At 36.9% G+C, this 25,590-nt stretch overlaps 1 protein-coding gene across 3 annotated transcripts in view; it reads right to left on the reverse strand.

The window, feature by feature from the left end:
- The window catches only part of CERKL (CERK like autophagy regulator), a 135,141-nt gene that overhangs the window by 73,044 nt on the left and 36,507 nt on the right, over nt 1-25,590 (reverse strand). For all 3 annotated transcript variants that reach the window (XM_007965533.3, XM_073019850.1, XM_073019851.1), the window contains exon 2: nt 8,818-9,060. In XM_007965533.3, the coding sequence (XP_007963724.3) occupies nt 8,818-9,060 (243 nt within the window). The remainder of the gene's footprint in view (nt 1-8,817; nt 9,061-25,590) is intronic.

A 25,590-nucleotide genomic window follows, 5' to 3' on the forward strand; every position in this document is an offset into this window, starting at 1 on the left:
CACCTATCAGTTGTTTAACCTTGTTAACTGATTGTTTTACATTATTTAAGCCTTAGTTTTTTCATTTATAAACTAAGATGATTTTTGATAATAATAAAATTCACTTAATTATACTATTTTCTAAGTCATGCATTGTTTTCATTCTTCAAACCTCACAGCAAAACTCATAAAATAATTTTATTTCCCTTCTTACATGAAAACATATTTATAGTTCTTGATGCTATTATTATGAAGATTTAATGAGATAATTTATAAAAGTTGCTAACAAAAAAAGGGTACATACTAAATGCTTAATAAACGTCAGCTATTATCATTAGGATTTAAATTTTATAATAATGACTTCGGTAAAGGAAGAAATGTTAACTTATTTAACAGCATGAAAACTTAATTCAACATTTTACTGAAAATATTTAGAGAATCTTCAATTAGCATTTTGAATATAATCACATAATAAGATCTGACAAAGTTTATTTAAATTGTTTTCTCAAAGAACTTTTGTTATACAAAGTACAGTGAATAGGGCGTCTTCCTAGCAAAAGAATTTGAAACAGAAATACGATAACAATGAATGTACTTCTTAACTCCTGTTCTCAGGATACTCTGTCAATGACTAAAGCATAAATACACTTTTCTTGTATAAGACACCAATTACTTGTTTTTAGTATAATTATGACCAATTACATATAAAAATGTATCCCTCCCTTAGAATAAAAATGCCACCAGGGCCCATGAGAAGCCCTGGGGAAGACTGTCTGATGTTACTTATCCCAAGTATAAATAGAATGAATCATTTCTGAAGAGCTAATTGCTTTCAGCTGAAAGGGTAGAGGTTATGAGCTAGGGCTGTTGATGGACAAAGAGAAACATTGCAGGAACCTTTGCCATGTCTGTCAATCTTTTCCAAGGATCCCATAAACTAGTCATACAGTAAAACTCTTGGAAAATAAGTGAGAACTTTACATGAATCAGGAATGGGTATTGGTTAACTTTTAACAATATTTAATAAGAATATAACATGTTCTGTCACCTATAATTAATCCCTGGAAAGATTTCTTTGGTTAAGTGTGACATTCAGGGTTCTACATAAGTTCATTCAATCAAACTGCGCTGCTGAGATCTTGGCTATCCATGGTTCTTGGTCCTGGCAACATATTAGAATCTCTGGAGAGACTTTTAAGGAAAGCCCGTGCCTGGAACCCACTCAGACCTGTTTTATCAGAACCTCTCAATCCTCAGACTCAGGAATAAGTCCTAAGAAGGATGAAATTCTAAGAAGTGATATTCATGTGCACATATGTCATAACATAAATGCTATCCTTTTTTGATAGCACCCTATTTATGTTTTCAATTTCTCTTTTTTTGATCATTTTTAACATACTTATGTGACATTCTCTGCTTGCTTTATTATGTGGAGGTCTTGGCAGTCTAAAGATAGTTTGTTATGTCTGCAGACTCCTACAATGAATTTTTCCCACCACTACTTACAAGAGTAGAAAGGGTTCAAATGTCAAACTAACATGCTCCCAGTCCAAGATAAATAGTAGTTTTTCCTATTCTTTTATCAAGCAAATTTTACATAATAACTATGTTTTCATACATTTATATTTTCAGTTACAATTTTGATAAAATTAGGAGTTTGGTTTAAAAAGATTTTCTTAACAATCCTTTGAAGAGTTAAACAGTGTCACTAGTTTTTCAGAATTTAATACAAACTAGTTTTTTTCTTTTTCTTTTTTCTAACATGACTGACCACAGACCTTGGATGCCAATTCTTCTCAGAAAGAAGATCAAAGTTACTGTCAAATGGACAAGTTTCTAATGGAAAACTGGGGAAAGAGAGCCAGGACCTTCTGGAGTGCCCATGGGAAGAAGATGGGGTGCAGAAAGGAAAAGCAGCTAGAGTCTGGCAGAGATCAACCCCCAAAGAACTCAGGGTCCCACCCTTATGACCCAGGGCAATGTTACTGGTGGCAATTTAGGAATTTCACAGGGATAGAGAACTGGGTGGCCAGCTCCTGCAGGTGTTCCCATACTCCCCTTAGACCCAAACTGAGATGGTGGTCACCATATTGCTTGTGCACCAGTCGTGGGCCTCTGCTCTGCCCAGGGATTCTCCACCCTTGAATCTCTGTAGCACCAGATCCCCTGCAAACAAACCCCATAACCTGTTCTGACTTTGAAAAGCCCAGGGTGCAACTTCCCAGGGTGCTGTGGAACCTCTGAAGATCTAACCCCCAGTGTAGGTCACCTATAAGGGAGAGGGGCACAACTTGCCAAAACCTCTTTGGGACAAAGGAAAGGTGGGCACAGTGCCAATCGCTAAAGGGGGCAACACCATGTCAAGGAATGGATATGGAGAAGGGGTTATCTCTGGCAATACCCTCCCACCCCATACACTGTTGAAGATGCAGCAGTGGTTCTTCCCATTGGGGGCCAGCACAGGTACTTGAAGAAAGAGTTTTTCATGTTTTTCAAGATGGCTCCACCCCTGCTGAAAGTGAGCCAATGCCACTTAGGCTTACATAAAGGGTGGGGCCCAACTCCCCATCCCTACACAGAGCAGCAGCGTCACAGCAATGGAGGACATACAAGTCATGGAGTTGCCTGCCCTAGACTGGGGGAAGAGGCTCTGCCCCAAGACCATTTTGGTGGTTGCCTTCAGAGGGGCATATGCATAACCTACAGCCACGCTACAGCTAGGAACCAAAGGATAAAATCTTTATGAACTGAAGGTCATGAGCCCTGTGATGGGGTATGATAGAAAAGCAGATCGCATTCTTGCCAGCACTGGATGAGGAGCTAGTGCACCTCCCCCTGCCCCCCAACCAGCGACCCCAAAGGCCTCAGCACAATCTCTTCCTGCCACTCCCCTGTCAGGACAGGTGCTTCTACTGGACATCAGCCTAACTGAGGGCAAGCTGGCTCTTATTTTTTAAGTGCCACCTATTGTATTGCAGCCTGAACTGTACTATCAAATAAAAAGCCCGCTACCAGAAAGGCTTAGTGCTACTCCACAAAACAAGCTTCCTGAGACTACTGCACCCTCAGCCCCTCATGGGGCTATGTGGATATTGGATATGTGTGTCAGCTCATATCCAATACATTGCTACAACAAGCAGCATCTAAGAAAGCTACCACACCCACAGAATCCATAAAGAGCCTTGGCCCCCTGAAAGCACCCAGAAACAAAGCCGAATGATCACACACAACATACACCATAGTCATACTCTCAAGGGGAAAAAAAAACGTTTAAGTCCTATCCAACCAATAGGAAATTCAAAAATAAGAAGCAACAGTTCCCTTAGATAAGAAGGAATCAGTCCAAGAACTCCAACACTACAAAAAAAGTGTCTTCATACCTCTAAAGAATTACACTAGCTCTATAGCAATAGACCCTAACCAATTGAAAACTTTGAAATGACAGATTAAAAAAACAAAATATGTACTGCAAGGAAACTCAGTGAGATCCAAGAGAAATTTAAAATCCATCTCAAATAATGTCCGGAGCTGCGCGCCCCGGCCATGGCAAGTAATTATTGACGATTAAACGCCTGAGCGCTATTCATTTCCACCTCTCACCTCATTCCTAGATTTGTCCTTTTCCCCTGTATTAAATACCTCACACAAGATGGCGCTCTTCCTGCTTCTTCTTCACCCATCTTTCCCGCGCGCGCGAAAGTTGTTACTTTATAGCGCAGGCGCAACATGACGTCCGACTGTTGAAACCGAAACCTGCCTGGCCATGCCCTCCGAAATGAGATCATTTCCACCTTGGCCCAACCCCTTCCTCTCCAAGTGTATATAAGGCACTGCATTACCGCCATTAAACGAGACTTGATCAGAGCACTGTCTTGTCTCCATTTCTCCTGTCTCTTGTTCCCCAAATTCCCACTCCCTCCTCCAGGGCCTGCTTCGATGATCCCGTGGGCCGGGATAAAATAAACCAGAAAATAGTGCAGGATATGAAACATGAGATAGCCATATTAATATAAAACCAAATAGAACATTTAGAATTGAAAAACTCACTAAAGGGAACATCAAAATACACTTGGAAGCAGGCCAGGCATGGTGGCTCACACCTGTAATCACAGCACTTTGGGAGGCCAAGGTGGGTGAATCACCTGAGTTCAGGAGTTCGAGACGAGCCCAGATGACATGGCAAAACCTTGTCTCTACTAAAAATACAAAAATTAGCCAAGTGTGGTGGCATGCACCTGTAATCCCAGCTACTCCAGAAGGTGAGGCAGGAGAATCACTTGAACCCAGGAAGCAGAGATTGCAGTGAGTCGAGATCATGCCACTGCACTCCAGCCTGGGCAACAGAGTGAGACTCCATCTCAAAAAAAAACAAAACAAAACAAAGACAAAAAACAACAACATTTGGAAGCTTTAATAATAAACTACACCAAGCAGAAGACAAGATTTCAGAGCTTGAATACCAGCCTTTTAAATTAACCCAGTTAGACAAAAAGAAAGAATCTGAAAAATGAGCAAAGCCTTTGAGAAATACGGGATTATGTAAAGCAACCAAACCTATGACTTATTGGTATTCTTGATGGAGAAGAGGAAGAAGTAAGCAAATTGGAAAACATATGTGAGGCAATAATTCAGGAAAACTTCCCTAATCTTGCTAGAGAGGTTGACATCCAGATGCAAGAAATTCAGAAAACACCTGCAAGACACAAGATGACCATCCCCAAGGAGTATAGGCCATCAGATTATGCAAGGTCAACACCAAAGAAAAAATCTGAAAGGCATCTAAAGAAAAGGGCCAAATTACCTACAAAGCAAATCCCATCAGACTAATAGATGACTTCTCAGCAGAAACCTTATAAGCAAGAGAGATCAGGGGCCTATTTTTAGCCTCTTTAAAGAAGAAAAAAAAGCCAGCCAAGAATTTCATAATCTGCCAAACTAAGCTTCATAAATGAAGGAGAAATAAAGTCTTTCCTAGGCAAGCAAACACTAGGGGAATTTGTCACCACCACACCTGCCATACAAGAAATACTCAAAGGAGTTCTAAACATGGAAACCAAAAAACAATACTTGCTACCATATAAGCACATAAAAATACAAAGCTCAGATATCTTATAGAGCAATTATGCAATTGAGACTAGAAAGCAACTACCTAACAATACTCAAATATCAAATGTATAGGAACAAAACCTCAAATATCAATATTAACCTAGAACATAAATGGCCTAAATGCTCCACTGAAAGGACCCAGAGAGGCAAATCAGATTTTTTAAATGACCCAACCTTCTGCTGAATTCAAGAGACTCATCTCACATGTAATGACAACCATGGGCTCAAAGTGAAGGGATGGAGAAAGATCTAGTATGCAAATAGAAAATTTAAAAAGAACAGATGTTGCTACACTTGTATGAGAAGAAACAGACATTAAACCAACAACATCAAAAACAGACAAAGGAGGGCATTATATAATGATAAAGGGTTCAATTCAACCAGAAAATGTAACTATCCTGCATAAATATGCACTCAACATTGGAGCACCCAGGTTCATAAAACAAATACTACTAGACCTACAGAAAAAGATAGCTATACCAACAACATCAAAAACAGACAAAGGAGGGCATTATATAATGATAAAGGGTTCAATTCAACCAGAAAATGTAACTATCCTGCATAAATATGCACTCAACGTTGGAGCACCCAGGTTCATAAAACAAATACTACTAGACCTACAGAAAAAGATAGCTATACAAAAATAGTGGGGGACTTCAACACCCCACTGACAGCACTAGACAGATCACCACAGCAGAAAACTAACAAAGGTATACTCTGGACTTAAATCAGGCTCTTGACCAAAGGGACCTGACAGACATCTGCAGAATATTCCACCCAACAACACAGAATATACATTTTTCACATCTGTACATGGAACATTCTCTAAAATTGACCACATAGTCGTAAGTCATGTCTCAATAAGATAAAAAATAATCAACATCATATCAAGCATCTTCTGAGGTCATAATGAAATAAAATTAGAAATGAAGAACAAGACGAATTCTCAAAACCACACAGATACATGTAAACTAAACAACTTGCACCTAAATTTTGAATAATCAAAATTAATGCATAAATCAAAAAAAAATTGAAACATGAAAATTGAAACACAACATACCAAAATCCCTGGGATAGGCACTTTAATGAATACCAGAACTACATGGACCTGTAATTGAAAGAAGATTCTTAAAGAAAAAACTTCTTGAGATATTAATTTTAAAAGAGAAGTGCCAGGCAGGTGCGGTAGCTAACGCCTGTAATACCAGTACTTTGGAAGGCCGAGGTGGGCAGATTGTCTGAGCTCAGGAGTTCAAGACCCTCCTGGCCAACATGGCGAAGCCCCATCTTTACCAAATACAAAAATCAGCCAGGTGTAGTGGCAGGCACCTGTAATCCTAGCTACTCAGCAGGCTGAGGCAGGCAGAATTGCTCAAACCCAGGAGGTGGAGGTTTCAGTGAGCCAAGATCATGCGACTGCCCTCGAGCCAGGGTGACAGAGTGAGACTCCATCTCAAAAAAAAATTAAAAATTTTTTAAACAGTTTAAAAAGTGCCAGTGTAACACAAGAATTGGTAGAGAGCTTTGGAGCCTCAACCATTCATTTGTGTCTGATGAAGATAGCCAAGAACTGTCTTTGTGGGGAGTAGGATAAGCAGCTGGCATCTCCTATAGGCCTCCCTGAGTCCATTTTGGTACAGAGATGGAGCAGTAATGTATCAATCAGTCTTGGTTAGGTTTCTTCACTCTCATTAGAGGATTTTAACAGTTTGTATGAGTTGATTTTAAAAGTCAATCTATTTGCTTTTAATCAGCAAAATCACTCTGTACTCCAAGATCATGCCAGAGAATGACTCCCTAAGGGCCTCCAGCTCTTATGAAAATCAAAGTTTCGAAAAGTAACATTTTCAGAGGATGGCAGACTAAAGGATATGTAGTTTATTCATCTCTGTAATTTGTCTAGATTTTAACCCTAGATCAAACCAAAACATCACTCATTAAGCTGAATAAATATCTGGACAGTGTTCTTTGTTGTTGTTGTTTTTGACAAGTCCCTCTACTCCTATAAAATTGCTTTTACTGAATTGAGCTTTGTTGTGATGTCCTCTGCTTCTTACTTTCTCTTGGTTTTATGACTGAGATATATTGAGGAAGTTACCTCAGCCGAGCCCTTCATAAGCCCCATGGGAGAAGAGTTCCTCAGACCTTAAGTGCAAGAAAGAGCTTTGACTCTCTAATTAAATGACATATCCTTATTTTATAGACAAGACCATGCAAGTTTTATGTATATCTGGTCATGTTAATAAATTTACTTCCACTGAAATTATTTTCATTTTTATTTTTACTTTTTAAATCACTTGACATAAATTTGAAATAACACTGTAAAGGATTCAGTATTAAGGTGTTTTTATTTAATTATACATATTCTCTATGTTTCCAGGGAGATCAACTCAACTAAAGCCTCTGTGGGTTCTTGCCTTCTTGAAATAATCAAGTCTTCTTGGAAGTCCCAAAGAGGGTAGCAGGGAAGCATGAGCCACTCAGTAAGAGGGTCTTCCAATTTTAATGTAATGTCACTTCAGCTCATCTCCCATGAGCAGAACTTTATTGGCTGGCTGCCTTTGATCAACTTGGGTTCTCATGATTTTCTTGATCAATGATGCTGGAACTGGAAATTTCTAACATCGCTCTGTGACTGCTCTTTGTCTAGCATCCATTTCTATCCTGTGCCATCTAACCCTAAACTGTGCCATCAACTATACAAGTTGCCTCTACTCTGATCTGATAGATGTGGCAAACAAGAAGAAATGAGTTAACAGAAAAACAAGCAAGATTCATAAATCCCAGACCAAAAAAAATCAATCCTAAGATCATATTTTAACTAGATAACTTTTAGAAATCCAAATTGCATTATATTTGTACTTAGGAATTGCATTATATTGGTACTTATGAATTTTATTTAGTATGCAAAATAAGAAAATGTCATTTAGAAATTTCATATACACTGAATTCATTAAGAGATATATCCTAATAAACGTGTTCTCTTTTCTCTGGAAATTAACCTTTAGAAAAAGCTACTGCGAAACAGGTAATTCTCAATTACCAGAGCATAAAGCATGGCCTTTTAAGATTATTCAAAAAATTCTTATTTTTAGGCCACAGAGTACATATACACACTTGCCATCAATGTATGAGTGGAAGGAGAATACATTCTTATATAGTTCAAAAGAGACATTAATAGAAAAATAAATATGCTTTTAAAAACAACTCTTAGGTGAAGTAATTTATTTTATTTCAGATTATTGAAGCTTCTTCATGAAAACAGTCATTCAAGAGTTACTCCCTAATTCATTCTATGAAGCAAGTATTACCCTGATGCCAAAGTCAAACAGTATAGAAAAACTACAGAACAATATGTTTTATGAATATTGATGCAAACATCCTCAACAAAATATTAACAAACCAAATTCAATAGCATCTTTAAAAGATGATACACCATGGCCATGGGGGAGTTATTCCTGTAATGCAAGGATGGTTAAACATATGAAAATCAATTAATGTAAGATACCATATTAACAGGATGTAGGGGAAAATATGATTATCTCAATTAATGTAGAAAAAGTATTTGACAAATTTCAACACTTTCTCATGACAAAAACATACAAAAACTAGGAACAGAAGGAAACTACCTCAACATCATTAAAAGTTGTTTTTATTCAAAACGTGTCTAGATTAATCATCTATATCAAGGAAACTGGGCTGATCTAAAAAATTCCCATAAGAAGTACTTACCTGCCAATATTTTCTTGAACTGCCTAAACCATATGTCACAGTGGTCTTCACTTAAATTAATAAGATCAAGTGTAGAATTCTTTAGTTTATTTTGTTCCTTTTTCAAGCAGATGAAGAGTGTGATACCTAATAAAGTACCACTTCTCTGCTGTTTAACAGACCAACGCCGTTTCAGTTTCACAGAGAATATGTCTTTGAGTTCAATAAATTCTTCTTTACATAGCAAGTCATACTTAGAATCACCTGAAAAAAAAAATTAAAATTTTCAGTTAAAATCACTGTGTCTCATAGACGGGAACAACAGACACTGGGGCTTACCAGAAGGTAGAAAGTGGGTGAAGGGAGAGGATCAAGAAAAATAACTAACGAGTACTAGGCTTAATACCTGGGTGATGAAATAATCTGTACAACAAACCCCCATGACACAAATGTACCTATATAACAAACCTGCACATGTACCCCTGAACCTAAAAGTTAAAAAATAAAATGAATTTTTTATTCATTTTATTTTGAATATTCATTTTATTTTGAAAGAAAAGAAAAATGTGCCCGTATCTAAATAATAGTTAAAACCAAAAGAATTTTTCATTTGTAATTTTATGGATTGCCCTTTATGCCAGTCCCTACATGAGAAGGAAAGGGGATGAAAACAAAAATGGGGTTTATTTTGTCAATAATCAGATTAAAAATAGAATGGAAGAGAGACCCTGCCACACAGGCCTACAACATGCAACATCCGAGGATAGTCAATGTATGAAGAATTCCAAGAACATAAACAAAGCGACATTTTAGTAGCAAATTGGTTTCACACAAGGAGCTCTTTGGTACTAAGGATAAAGTAAAGTAACAGAAAAAATAGAATTCACTAATAGAAGTGACTTTATGACAAATTGTTGAAGGCATCCTTAACGAAAAGGAAATACACATTCCCATTATAGTAACACATGCAAAGAGGAAGCAGAAGTACTTGCGAGTAGGAAACATTATAAACTCTGTCAATCAAGGAGGAGATAGCCCCCTGAATATATCTGTAATCAGACTTAAAAAAAATAGTGGCATAAAATTTTCATGACTTATCTTTAAACCATAGGTCAGAAAATAATTATTGTGGAAAAGACTATTTCAATTGACTCTCAAGGTAGAAGTGTCTTAGACATTAAAAAGACTTCCAAAACTTCTGCCTTGGCCAACATGTGGTAATATGAAACTAGTTTTACCTTTCACCTAAAACTGCAAAAGCACACAAGATATGTGAAATAGTAGTTTTCAGACAGGGACATCAGGTAACAGGGCAGTGAAGTCGAAGAGGAGGAAAACAAAGTGAACCCTATGACTGCCCCAACCTATTGCCTGCAGAGAGTCTCCAGGTCACAGGGCAGATACGGGAATCCTGGGGGCCTGGTGGTCTCCCTGAGTTAAGGAGAATTGGGGGTTCAGGAAGACTAAGGGAATTAGAGTTCACTGTGCAATTTGCTACAGAAAAGAAGCCTGAACAGTGAACACTGTAGATTTGCAGAGGTCCCCTTGAAACTTTAGCTGAAAGTATTGATCAGCAGATGTGCGAAGCCAGGTAAGAACCACTAGAAGAATTAACAGAACAATGCTTAGAGATGACACAGGTGTTCCTACCAGCCAAAGTGGAAAAACAGGGAAATTCATATGATGTTATTGTAAGTATTTAGAAGAGTATTGTTCCTTAGTGAGCTGACTAAAGACTGCTGTGATTCCACCTAACAAAGCTTAAAAGCAAGCCTCTCAAAAGAATGTCACTTTTTCCAGGTAACTACATCCTAGAACAATGCCAAAAAAATATTTACAGAAATAAAAAAAAAAAAAAAAAAAATTCAGCAATTCTGCACGGTAAAATTCACAGTATCACTCATCTAATCCAAAATCACTAGACATGCAAAGCAGTAGCAAACATATGAACCAAAATAGGAGAAAAAGTAATCAATAGAAACACATGCAGAAATGACTCGAGTGCTAAAAGTAACAGAAAGCAGAGACCCTCTCTCAGCTTTTTAGCCCTTGAAGTACAAACAATGTTATCCTCCGATTGGAGTGAGGATGTTCATATGCTCACTAGGAAGTTCCTTGCCTGCATTCTCAGGGGCATTTTTGGCCTCTCCCAACTATTCTGCAAGCTATAGTCTGATTGCTCACGAAGTATACATACCACTAAAAACAAAGAAAGAACGGAAGGAATGAAAGAAGACAGAAGGCAAGTAAGAGGAAATCAAAATAAAGGAAGAGTTAGAAAGAAAGAGCAAAAGAGAAAGACATAAGGAAAGGCAAGACAGAGAGAAGGGGACACACAGAGAGAAGGGGAGACAGGAAGGCAAGAGGGAAAGAAAGGAAAAGAAAAACAGGAAGAAAAGGAAGGAAGGAAGAAAAGGAAGAAAAGGGAGGAAGGGAGGGAGGGAAGGAGGAAGGGAGGAAGGAAGACAGGGAGGGAAGGGGAGGGGAACAGAGAGGGAGGGGGACGGTCCGGGTGAGGGGGAGCAGGGAGAACAGGGGGGAGGGAGAGGAGGGAGAGGAGAGAGCAGGTGGGAGAGAGGGGGGGGGGGAGGGAGAGGAGAGAGAAGAGGGGGAGGGAGAGGAGGGGAGAGGGAGAGGAGAGAGAGGAGGGGGGAGGGAGAGGAGAGAAAGGAGGGGGGAGGGAGAGGAGGGAGAGGAGAGAGAGGAGGGGGGAGGGGGAGGGAAGAGGCAATGGAAAGACCTTTTCTCAATTATTGTGGTCGTGGGATATGGTAACACTAAATATTTTTTAGGTCTTTTGTTTCTTAGAAGGCTCAAGTTTCAGTTCTTCTCCTGGTCCATTTCTAGAGTCACCTAGTGACCTAAAACTCAACAGTGGAGTAAAAGTATTTTAGTGAAATGCTCTGTGTGTCTTTATAAAATGAATGCTTTGCCTGGTCCCGGTCAGTAAATACTAATTGATTTCCCCCCATCAGTAAGACTGACTTTTCTCTAAAACAGCAGTTTCCAAACTCTTTAGTCTCAGGCCCTTCTGTGCACCCTTAAAGACTGAGGGCCACAAATAACTTTGGTTCATGTAAATTATATCTATCTATTCTTACTGTATTCAAAATTAAAACCAAGCATTTTTAAAGGACAAAAATGCAAAGCACAAAGCACACACTCCGTTAGGGCAAGGCTATCACCACATATCCCATAGCCTCTGGAAAACTCCACCGTATCCTTGGAGAGAAGGCGAGTGAAAGACATTCTTAGCAATATTATAAAAACAGTTGTGACCTCACCAACCCTGAGAGCCCCTGGACCGCACTTTGAAAATGCTACTTTAACACATTTTACATTGCTTGTTCCTCTTGATCATATTATGAAGTTATAGCCTTTTACATATTCAACATTCCAATTAACTAAAATTCTTGTCTCTATTTTAATATTCATGCTTGTCACGGACTGAACTGTGAGAGTCCCTTCAATCTAACTCCTTTGTTATGAACTATAGATGTCTTTGAAAACAGCCTTTCTCTTATAAAAACAGTGTTTCAAGCTCATCTGGATTCTCCAAGAAGTCCTGGTTCCTTTAAGGAAGAATATATTAGAAATGAAAAGCTGGAGAGTATGGTATTATATGCAAAGGAAACCAAACTCAGTCACAGAAATCATCGGTGGTACACTTGCATCTGATCAGCATATTACTGGTCATTTGCACCTGTTGAGCAAGTAAGTTTATGGTCAGGGTCCCCAGAACGCTTGGGAGAGACCAGGGAAGTCTTGCACCCTTCCTCTACCCTCAAGAATGAAAGCAAGCAGGCTTACCAAAGGTCCTGAAAAATCCTCACCCAATGATGGACTACATGGAAAATACTGTCCAATGAAGTTGAAGGAAGCTTGTCTTCTACACAGGGGTGTTACTAGGTGTCTGCTTCACATGGGTGAATGCATATAGATAACAAGAATCTCTTACCCACCTAAAGAAACTTGTAGGCTTGGTTATATTTGTGGGTATTTTCCAAAAATCAGCTAGTCAAATGACAAAACTGAATATCTTTTCATTTCTTTTTCTTTAAGACACAGTCTTCTTATGTTTGCCCAGCCTAGAGTGGAGTAGTTATTGACAGATGCGATTGTGGTGCACTTACAGCCCTGAACTCCTGAGCTCAAGTGATCCTCCTACCTCAGCCTCCCTAGTAACTGGGACTACAGGTGTGCATCATCACACCCAGCTCACTTTTTTTTTTTTTTTTAAAGAGTTGCCTCTACACATGCTTTGCCTCATTCTAAATGGTTGTCTATTTTATTCTTACCAAATTTTAAAGTCCTTCAAATAATCTTGAATTTAGTCCCTTATTATATATGTTGCAAATAACTTCTTCTAGGCTAATTTTATAATACTAGTTATGCTCTTGTATCACATATAAATTTAGAGTCTCCTTTTATGTAGTCAAACCTAGAACAACAAGAGCACAAAGGAAGGGAGCTGGGATTGGGGGTGGAGACAAATAGCCACTGAGGGAAAGAAAAAAATGAAAGCAATGAAATAAACTCTTTCCAGTTTTCATTGAAGTCCTGTGCTTCAGTCTGAATTTAACATGTTTGTGCTTTACTTAACAATTCAATGACTATTCCAGTGTAAAGTATCTTGCAAATTGCAAATTTAAAGATACTAAACCAAGAGCCAACATCACGCTTACTGAAATCCAGAAGGATTTCCAAAAACAGGACAAGAATACCTATTATTACTCATACCATTCAATTATTGTAGGCAGTCTAGTCAATACATAAGGAAAGTGAAACAAAAGACAGTAAATGATGGAGTTAAGGGGAAAGGAGGAGTTGAAACTGTAACTATTTAAAGGTGTTATAATTTTTTTGTAAAATTCAAAATAATAAACTTAATGCCATTAGGCTTAATAAAAACATGCAGTAAGGATGCTGGCTGCAAATATGTCTACACCCAAGAAGAAGGTATAATGGAAAGAAAAAAAAATCCCATATCAATTAGCATATTATATCTAGGAATAAACCTAGCAAAATGATTCTAGACTCGTGTGGGATAAAGAGCCATTCAAAATCTACTGAGAGACAAAGGACTGAATAAGTGGACATACAACAAGTTCCAAGATTACATATTTTCCATGCCAGTATTCTCTTTATTAATAACTACTTATAATAGACCTTCGATCCAAATCTCAGTGGTATTTTTTGATGTAAGGAATAGATAAGGAATCCCATGAAATTATTTGAAAATTCTCTTGTAATTATTACAGTAAGAAAATGTTTTAAAAGCAGTGAGGGGGCCAGGTGCAGTGGCTCACACCTGTAATCCCAGCACTTTGGGAGGCCAAGAAGGGCAGACCACCTGAGATCAGAAGTTCGAGACCAGCCTGGCCACCATGGCAAAACCGTGTCTCTACCGAAAAAAAAAAAAAAAAAAAAATAGCCAGGTGTGGTGGCACGCAACTGTAGTCCCAGGTACTCAAGAGGCTGAGGCAGGAGAATCCCTTGAACCCAGGAGGTGGAGGTTTCAGTGAACCAAGATCATGCCACTGCACTCCAGCCTGGGTGACTAAGTGAGACTCCATCTCTAAATAAATAAATAAATAAATAAATAAATAAAGTAATGAGGGGGAGTACATGCCCTATCAGATACATTTGGTAAAGCTATTACAATAAAAATATCTAGGAATAGAGAAATGAATAGATCAGGAAACAATTACACATTTAAAAATTCACTGATGTGATAATGTTGGCATCTAAGCTCAGCTAGAAACAGAAAAGGATGATTTACAACTGACTAATCTTTTGTAAAGAAAAATAGGGCCCTATTTCATAATATACACCAATATTTGTAGATTAGAAATTTACATAACCATAAATAGAAAAGCCCTAAGACACAAAGGAAGACAGAGATCAATATATTTAACGTTAAAATTATTTAATACCTAATAAAGACCTATAAAGTCCTAAAGACTCATAAAAAGTCATAAGCAAAGGCCAAATGGACAGAAATATTTGCAACATGACAGTTACATAATCTATTTAATCAAGAAAAACACTTTAATAGTAAAGTACATAAAAGACCCAAGCAGGCATTTCACAAAAGAAGAAATGCAAATTGACCAATGAACACATGAAAAAGTTCAATCTAATTAGTAATCAAAGAAATGCAAATTAAAACAACAAGATACCACTTTTTGCCTTTTAGATTGGCACAAGATCAAAAATAATGCTAAATGATGGTGCAACTAAAGGGAAGTAGCCCCATTGCTGGTGGGAACGAAAAATGGTAATTGCTGGAGAACAAGTTGGGAATATGTATCAAAAGACTTTAAAATGTTAATTGCAGTAATATTTATAATAACAAAAATATCTGAAGCAATATTCATGTTCTTCAATAAGAGAATGGTTGAATAAATCATAGTCATCTTCTGCAGCTCATAAATGAGTAAGTGAAATCTCTGTATTCTGGTCTGGAAAGACATTCATGCTAAGAGGTATGAAAAAGTAGAATAAAAGCAAGTTACAAAGTAATCTGAGGGATCTGATCCTGCTTTTATTAAAGGAGATAGAAAGAAATCCTAGTGGAAAACACACAACAAATTTAACACTGGTTACCTATTAAATATGCAATATGAGGTATGAAATATGAGACTAATTTTTTCTTATGAAGCTCCATAATTTTCCTTTCCTGTAATCAGAATTATAATTATTTTTAATGTAGAAAAGGAAAATTCTTTAAAGTATACCTGGTTTAGATCCAGCAATTTACTTCCAGGAATTTACTCTAAGGAAATAAATATGCACAATTTAGCTAAAATAATACTTATCCAGGCCAGGCACGGTGGCTCACGGCCTGTAATCCCAGCACTTTGGGAGGCTGAGGTGGGCGGATCACAAGGTCAAGAGTTTGAGATCAGCCTGACCAGCATGTTGAAACCCCATCTCTACTAAAAATACAAAAATGAGCCAGGTGTGACAGCGTGCACCTGTAATTCCAGCTACTCAGGCGGTTGAAGCCAGAGAACTGCTTGAACCCGAGAGGTGGAGGTTGCAGTGAGCCAAGATCACACCACTGTACTCCAGCTTGGGCAACAGAGTGAAACTCCATCTCAAAAAATAATAATAAATGAAAACACTTACCCAAGCATTATTTGAATGAAACTTGGAAACAACCTAAATGTACAACAATAGAGTATTGGTTCTGTAAAAAAAAAAAAAAAAAAAAAAAAGTATATTCATATAACAGAAGGCTACTCAGCTATTAAAATGTAGAGGTCAGTGCAGTGGCTAATGCCTGTGATCCCAGTGTCTTGGGAGGCTGAGGCAGGAGGATCACTTGAGCCCAGGAGTTTGAGACCAGCCTGGGCAACATAGTGAGACCTCATTTCTACAAAAAAATAAAAAATAAGAATAAAATAAAATAAATTTAAAAAAATAAGCTGGGCATGGTGGTGCTTTCCTATGGTCCCAGCTACTCAGGAGGCTGAGGTAGGAGGATTCGTTTAGCCCGGGACATCCAGTCTCCAGTGAGCTGAAATAGCACTACTGCACTCAAGCCTGGGCAACAGAGTGAGACCCTGTCTCAAAAGTAAATAAGATGTAAAGCTGACCAGAAAGATGTTCAAAGTAGTACAGCACATTTCCATTACTGTTTTGTATATATTTATGGAATACATATGTGTAATGCTTTCATATGCATGTAAGTATGAATATGCATATGAAAATTTGAATGGTAATGAGACTGTAGTTTGCTTATATAAATGTCTAATTTGTCTTCAGTGAAAATATTTGTGATCGATTGAAAAAAGATTGTTTCACTCGCTTATCCTAAAATAGTTTGATTAGTTTTAATTTAAAAATTTCCATTCCCTAAAAAATAAGGGTAGCTAATACTTAATGAACATGTGCTGCACACCATACACTGCCCTCTGCACTTCGTTTGTGTTATCTAATTTAATCTCTACAACAAAAAGTAGATGCTTTTTCCTAAAAGAGAAGAAACTGAAGACGGAATGTAAGTAACTTGTCTATGGTCATACATCTGGTAGGAACAGATCCAAGCTTTGAATCCAAGCATTTTGGATGGCTTTTACTGCAACTTGTTAACAATAGACCCATGTAAAGACCTTCTTCAAGGAATCACTAACTCTCTCATCTGTTTTGTATATTAAGGTATAAAATACCAAAAAAAAAATTACATATTTGTAAGGGCACAATGCCATGAGTTTTGTTAAGTATATGCACTCACATAATCACTATCCCAATAAAGAATTTTCCCACTATTCTAGAAAGTTCCTTCATGCCACTCTCGAGTTTTTCCCTCAGGACCATGATTTTGATTTTTACTATAGCTAAGTTTTGCCTTTTCTAGAACTTCACATAAATGTAACCATAAAGTACGTGCTTCTTTGTATCTGGTTTATTTTACTCAACTTTAAGGTTTTGAGATTTATCCACAGTGTTCTCATACTTAATTGGATTAATAAGTGTCAAGAAATTATACATATTAAAAATTATAAGATAATGAACTTTGAAAAAAAACTAATGTATGCCTCTCCTTGGAGGACTTATTGGTCCCATCTTTCTCAATCTCCAATCACTTGCTAATTTTTTCTTCCAATTTTTTAAATTACAACTTTATATCTGGCAGTTTTATTACAGTATAATTGACTGATAAAAATCATATATTTATGTATAGATTACAATATAATTGACCACTAAAAATTGTATCTACGCTGTACAACGTGAGGTACTGATACATATTTACAATGTGAAATGATTAAATCAAGCTAATTAACATATTCATTACCTCACACCTTTTTTTGGTGTGTGGTGAGAACATTTAAGATGTAGTCTCTGGCCGGGCGCGGCGGCTCAAGCCTGTAATCCCAGCACTTTGGGAGGCTGAGACGGGCGGATCACGAGGTCAGGAGATCGAGACCATCCTGGCTAACACGGTGAAACCCCGTCTCTACTAAAAGATACAAAAAATTAGCCGGGCGAGGTGGCGGGCGTCTGTAGTCCCAGCTACTTGGGAGGCTGAGGCAGGAGAATGGCGTGAACCCGGGAGGTGGAGCTTGCAGTGAGCTGAGATCTGGCCACTGCACTCCAGCCTGAGCGACAGAGCGAGACTCCGTCTCAAAAAAAAAAAAAAAAAAAAAAAAGATGTAGTCTCTCAGTGATTTTGAGGTATTAGCAATTTTCAAGTATACATTATTAGCCATAGTCACAATGCTATCCAATAGATTCAGAACTTATTCATTCTGTCTAACTGAAATTTTGTACCTTTAACCATCATCCCCTTGTCTCCCCCTCCCCTCCAGCTCTTGGCAACTGCAATTGTACTCTCTGCTTCTATAAGTTTGACTTTTTTGGATTCTACATATAAGTGAGATAATCTGTTTTTAAATCTAGCCAAACTTAAAACAGTAGATGAATCACAGTTCTTCCTGTAGTTCTTAGGAAAACAGCAAGACAGCATATGTATAAATTAACTAAGTAGTATTTCATCAGAAACTGAGGCTGCCTTCAAGGAGATGGGAGGTTAGATTACAGCAACCAGCAGGACCCAGAAGTGAAAATTCTAAAAATACTTGTAAGGATCTGAGCAGTATTTCCCGCTTTTCTGACTCAAGCTTCTAATCTCTACTCCTGCATTTGTGTACAGATCAAAATCTAAGGTTTTCACATGAATGGTCTTTTTGCTAATGTTACAAGAAGAAATTAAAAAAAACAAAACTACAGGCTTAGAAGAAATATGTAGTTATTATTTGAAATTAGTAATTTATGAATTCTTTTACAAATGTGTAACAATAGACAAATGTTCTTCGGCACTCCATTTTTCACAGCAGTGAAACACTGTAAATCTCTCAGGTGTCAATATCTCACATAGAAAATCTGATCTATTACTCATTTTGGCAATATTAACCATTTATATTACATGAGTAAATCTGACCAGTTCTAATTACAAGATTCACTTGATTTTGCATGTAACTAGTTCCTAACATATATGAACATGTGTATTAGTTTTAAGGAAAATTGTTTTCTCACTCTGAATATAGTCTTCAAGAATAAAACTTGTTAGTATCCTATAAAAGAGCCATCTAAATATTGTTTAATCAGTTATCAGATCAGATGGTGCTTTGCTATGTCTTTGTATTGTTACTGAAGTTCTTATATGAGGAGTGGACCAGCTGGCTCTGTGGGGCCGCAGGCCACTGGCTTCCTAGACTTGAGAGAGCTAGGGCAGGTGGTTTCTAAGGTTTCTCAGGTTTCCAGGTGAAAAGCCCTCCAGGTAACCTCAGTGAAGGTTGAAGGTTCAAGGTTCTAGAGATCATCTGATAGGATCAGCTGAAATCTAAAAAGGTCTTTCTCCTCAACCCCCACTCCAAAACACTTACTCTTTGGACATTCTTAGAATATACAAATACTTATGGGAAACAAGATTAAAGAAGAAAAAGGGAAAACAAACCATATTGAGAGAAAAAACTTTTTTCGAGTATATTTAAAAATAGACTGCTTATACACCTTTGCTGTATCACCTTAAGAATGACTCAGACTCATTTTATTTTCCATATGAATCAGAAAAATACTGCTTTTTGTTTCTAAAATTTTACTTATAAATTTTTAAGTGCTGAAAAAATATTACATTTTTTATGTGTGCTCCAGTTTTCATCTAGAAGATAACTATTCTGACTCCCGTGCTGGCCACTTCTGTTATAGTACAAGTTTCTGCCAGAAATAAAAGCAACTGTTTTCCTAATGGTATGTAAAAGCTACATTTCCATATACAGCCCAATACATACAGACGTATAGTAAAAGAGGAGTTAAAAAAAAAAAAAATCACCACATACTTTGGGGCATGTATTTTAAATATAACTTTAATTCTACTTTAATGTTAAAACATACCTTTATTGGTAAAAAATATGAAGTGAAACTCTATTCATAAATTGATATTTGATATCAGTAGCTAAAAATATAGAAATCATGTATTGACACTTTTTTGCAAGTTATGATAATTAAATCCTTATGAATGATATATAATTTTGCTTGGCGGCATGTGGTTTATTATTTGAAATCTACTGGTTCATTAGTATCATACTGGTTATAGCTAGTTGTTTCAGAACATTAACTGTCCTCTCACATTACTTACAGAGATACTGGGGACCATCTGTTCTTGCAAGGGATTTAAGTATATATCTACTGGGTATCATGCTATTTATTTAATTCAGCACCCACTTCCTATTGTTGTATTTTCTTGGGGGGAAAAGTCAACTTAATTACAGGGAATAAAGATAGCCTCTCCTGGCAGGTTACCTTGTCACCATGAGAGCAAAGCGGGACCTGCTTAAAGTAGGTTACAGTGGTTAATAAGAAGAGCAAAACCAACAAGACTTAAGAATATTTAGCAAAGGTTTAACAAAAATAGAACAGTGAATGGCACTTTTAAAAATATTACTGTAAGCCTTGGGCTTGTCTAAATCAATCTTGGCACATCTGTCTGATGTAGACCGTAAACAGGATTAGAGCTGGATTTATCTGCTTGGCGCTAATTGTGCTCACAGTTTCTGCACATGTCCACTTTTTAAAATACTGCCTGAAAAACAGGCCTGCCTGATAGATGGCTCCCACAACATAGTGTATACACACACTTATGGTATATTAGATGGTTAAGCAATGTGATGTCTAACAATTTTTTTGGCTCTTCAGAATTAGTTATCTAATCCCCTAATTAAAAATACAAAATTCTGTTTGAATACACCACATACTGAGATAAATCTGTGAAGCAAGGGACCAATAAATTTAAATACACTTTAATTGTTAGAAGAAAACACAATTTAATTGTTAATAATCAGGTTAAACTAGGGTTTAAACAAATAGGGCTGCTCCTGTAGTTTACTGAAAACTCATCACAATATATTACTATCCTCAAGAATTATGACAAAACATTTGTTAGCAGAAAAGCTTAAGTTCCTAAATACATACATATATCAAGAGTTATGACAAAGTAGGCTTCTTATCCAGCAAAAGAATTAGAGAGAAATTTTTCAACTTATTTTCAGAGAGAAAGAAAATTCAGGTCCAATATGCAAATGTCACATTTTTATCAGATCAAATAAAAAATACTGAATTTCCATCTTTTTTCCATGTAGTTATTTATTTCATGTGTAAACGGCTGAGATACTTAAGAATGTAAGCATTTGAGGATATACAGATATTTTTGCATGAAGTCTAAAATGAATTAATGAAACAGTCAAAATCTATATTCTTTTTTTTTTTTTTTTTGAGACAGAGTCTCACTGTCTTGCCCAGGCTGGAGTACAGTGGCGCCATCTCGGCTCACTGCAAGCTCCGCCTCCCAGGTTCACGCCATTCTCCTGCCTCAGCCTCCTGAGTAGCTGGGACTACAGACACCCACCACTAGGCCCAGCTAATTTTTGTATTTTTAGTAGAGACAGGGTTTCACTGTGTTAGCCAGGATGGTGTCGATCTCCTGACCTCGTGATCTGCCTGCCTCGGCCTCCCAAAGTGCTGGGATTACAGGCATGAGCCACCATGCCCGGACTAAATGTTATTCTTTGAGCTTTAAAATATACACAATAAAAATGTTAATCTTTATTCAAAACATTTAATACCTATGATGTACAAAGTGACATTAACAATGTTACATTACATGGTCTATGTTTAATAATAAATACCACATAAAATTGGTAAATTCTTTGAAAAAGAACACTATAATAGAAAATGAGAACTGTGTGACTTTCAATCACAATCTTCTAAAGCTTTTGTCTTGATATATATTTTTCACATTCCAAATATCCTGGCTAGTTCTTAGAAATTAATTTTCCTAGATCTCTACCATTAGTAAAAGGGTATAGTTTTGTTTTATATAAATATTCAGGAGAAATTGGTGAATTAAGTAAATTTTTTCAATGCTTATGAAAAACTAAAACACCTTCATCAGCAATCCTCAATGTGTAGTCTCAAAGAGTATACAGGGTAAAAACGATTTTTATAATAATACTAAAGATGTCATTTACCTTTCCTACCATATTAACATTTGCACTAAAAGTGCAAAAGAAATAGTGGGTAAAACTCCTGGAGTATCAGTATGAATCAAGGTGGGGCACCAAATTTTACTAATTGCTACATTCTTCACTAACTCAAACTCAGTTTAAAAAATCCAGTTTTAAAAATCTCAGTTTAAAAACTCAGTTTAAAAAATCAACTGTTCTTGATGAAGCAATAACACTTATTTTTTAAAAATCTCTACCCTTGAGTACATTTTTTTTAATGTTATGGGTAACAACAATGGAAAGTATATATACAGCATTTCTGCTAGAAATGGAAATGGTGGTTCACTCCAGGAGAAACACATATCATTTCAGTTGCAGCTGAACCAGCTGTTTTTCATAGAGCACCACTTTTTACTTGAAGGATCAACTGACAATACAGACTCTGGTATTCAGGCAGCAGCATTTGGTAAACATTTTCTGGAAAATGAACAAAGTGAGTCAGTAACTAAAGGAAAGCAACTGAGAACTTTGTCATTGATAAAATATAAGGTTTTGAGTAAAATTAGAATTTTGTAAAACTTGTACGCGTGATGTTGATCTTAACAGCTTTCTAATCTTTAATTTTCTGATGAGACTGGCAGTGATATTAGACTTTTTAAAATATTCTATAATAAAATTTGTCAACATTTAGTAAACCAAATTTTCCAAAAGGCCAATATAGAATGTTACAAAATCATACATGGGCAAAATATCCATTCAAAGTACAAGATAGACCAATACATTTTCAAATAGCAGACTACAATTAAATTGATATGTTTTCAGATTTCAAATTATAACCAGCCTTTAAGGAACTAGCACTTGACAAGTTTTGCTATAGCATCAAAGGAGAATATCCACAATTATCTGAACACATTAAAAGACATTTCCTTTTCAGCTGCACATCTGTGTTAAACTGGATTTTTCCTTACATACTTCAATCAAAGCAACATATTCACAACAGACTGGATGAAGAAGCATTCTGAGATTTCAGCTGTCTTCTATTAAGCCAGACTTGAAAAAACTCAAAGTCAAATACCACATGTTCTCACTTTACGTGGGTGCAAAATAATGTATACATAGGAACAGAGTGTGGAATGATAGAAAAAGGAGACTCAAGAGGGTGAGACGGGGGTGGGTGTTGAAAAATTATTTAATGGGTACAACGTATGTTATTTGGGTGATGATACACTAAATTCTCAGACTTCACCACTAAGCAGTATATCTGTGCAACAAAATGGCACTTGCACCCCTTAAACTTACACAATATTTTTTTTAGAAAAGGGAGATGTGAAAAAATTTAAAATAGAAGGGTGGTACTGCTTTTTTGATTGTTTTTAAAATAGTTATTTTTAATACAAATATTTATGTTAATATGCAATGAACTTATTTACTGTTATTTTTATTTTATTTTTATTTTGTTAAGACAGAGTCTCACTCTTTTGCCCAGGCTGGAATCCAGTGGCACAATCTTGGCTCACTGCAACCTCCATCTCCCTGGGTTCAAGCAATTCTCGTGCCTTAGCCTCCTGAGTAGCTGGGATTACAGGCACCCACTAGCACGCCTTGCTAATTTTTGTGTTTTTAGTAAAGAGAGGGTTTCACCATATTGGCTAGTCTTGAACTCCTGACCTCAAGTGATCCACCCACCTTGGCCTTGCATAGTGTTGAGATTACAGGTGTGGGCCACCATGCTAATCTTTTCTGTTATTTTTAAATAGTAAATATTTTTAATGTCTATTTAATTTCTAATATAACAAATATCAATGGTTATAACTTAAATAAATGGTCTTTGTGGTTTTCAATGATTTAAGAGTATAAAGGGGTTCCAAGACCAAAAAAGTTGAGAACTCCTGGTATACAGTCTCATAAAGACAGGCATACCATTATAAAAATTGAACCTAAAATGGAATGATTTATGCATTGCATCTTTGATCACCTTGTATTAAATACCTAAGATTTTATTACTAGATTATTTTTACACTGTCTATGCAATAAGTTCCTATTACATCTGAATCATGAAATAAAGTAATTTGAAATATTTAATATTCTATACCCCAAGTTCAGCATGCAATGTGATTGGCTTTCATCATTTTCATTCAAGAAGGGTACTTTTGTTGAGATCATTTATTCCTTGATTTTACTAGCTACTTATGTATTTGCCCAGACCTTTCTTTTATATGTCCACTTCCATCTCAGTCCCTCAAGAAAAACACTGATAAATGTACAGGGTTGGGGGAGGTCTCCAAGAATGGCACCAACAGAAAATATGACCTTAACGGATTCATCTTAATAAAAAACCTAGTCTTTGATTGGCATTATCAGTTCAGCTACACGTATCAGTTTGTATATACAGTTCATATACACCATACCAGATGATCTTTGCACCAATTCCTCCTGAGCCTCAGATTATCGTAATTGGTCCTTTCTCTAGTGTCTCAGCAATTCACTTCAACAATATCTTCATCATTATCCTCATCTCTAATCTCTGTATCCCAGCACCTAGCTTAATGCTTCAAACACAGGCTAGGCTTCCAATAAAAGTTTGTTATTGACTGTATTTACTATCAATCAGAAGATCCCTTAATCACACTGTATGCATTTCCACCTCTGGACCTTTGCTCCTTCATTTCCTAGCACATGCAAGGCCTTCTTGACTCCCGTCTTTTCAAATATTAACCAACTGTCAAAGCACACTGAACCACTCTTCTAAATAATAACCTTCATTTCTCAGTCCCTGTGAACTCTTAAGGCCCACTACTACTCAGTTAACATTTAATCGCATATCAGAAGTTATTAACTTACCAGAGGTTGAAGGTTCAAAGGTCTTTGAAAGCCTTTAATAACTTGTTATAAAATACTAATTAAATGGTGGTTTTAAGATGGTGGTAGTGGGAGGGGTTAGAGAAAGAATAAAACTGTAGTAGTTCAAGGTAAGTCTAAATTTAACAAGTTTGAATACCTACTGCATTCCAGGCACTTCTTTGTGTATATTAAAATGTTAATATTAGTGTAACTGAACCTCCATGGGCAACTGTTTCTATGAGAACAAAGGAAAAAGTGCTTAAACCTTTTGTGGCCTGAACTTGCTGGACTGCAGGAACAGAATGAGATCTGAAGCACAATGATGGCTTCTATTGTCAGGGTCTAAGGATTATGTCTGGGCATGGGATTCCTTATTGGTAAAGGCCCTTACATCTCACAGTTCAACTCACTAATACTCTTTTTTCCTGGGAACCTCAAGGATAGTCATATGTACTTTGCTCTCACCTCTGTCATTACTGTCAGCCAATGTAGTACCACTGCACTTCAGATCCCATTACTTCCCAGCAGTCATGGTGAGGATATCGCACAGCCCTCTAAATTATCCAAAGGGTTCTGCTACTTAGAAATACTAAAAGTCTGACTTTTATACCATGCCCATTCGGTTCTCCCCTCAATGCTCTCATTACTTGATCATAAGATGACAATGTATTCAGAACAACTGTTCAAAGTTCAGAGTATTTGAACTCGGCATGGTCAGATCTGTGTTGCTGGAAAGGAGAAGAATCTTTACCTGAGAGATTAAAGTAATTGTTATTTTTACTTGAAGACTGGTCCTAGAACCAGGAAAGAGGTGGAAGAGATTCACCTAACAGCCTCTAGGACACCTGAACTCCTCAGTCCACCTTCCTGATGCCAGCAATGGGACCACTGTTGTCAGGGATCACTTTGGGGTACACAGTGGCAGGGAAGAAAGGGAAGATAA

Source organism: Chlorocebus sabaeus, chromosome 10 (assembly GCF_047675955.1).
Source record: "Chlorocebus sabaeus isolate Y175 chromosome 10, mChlSab1.0.hap1, whole genome shotgun sequence".
Lineage (NCBI taxonomy): Eukaryota > Metazoa > Chordata > Mammalia > Primates > Cercopithecidae > Chlorocebus > Chlorocebus sabaeus.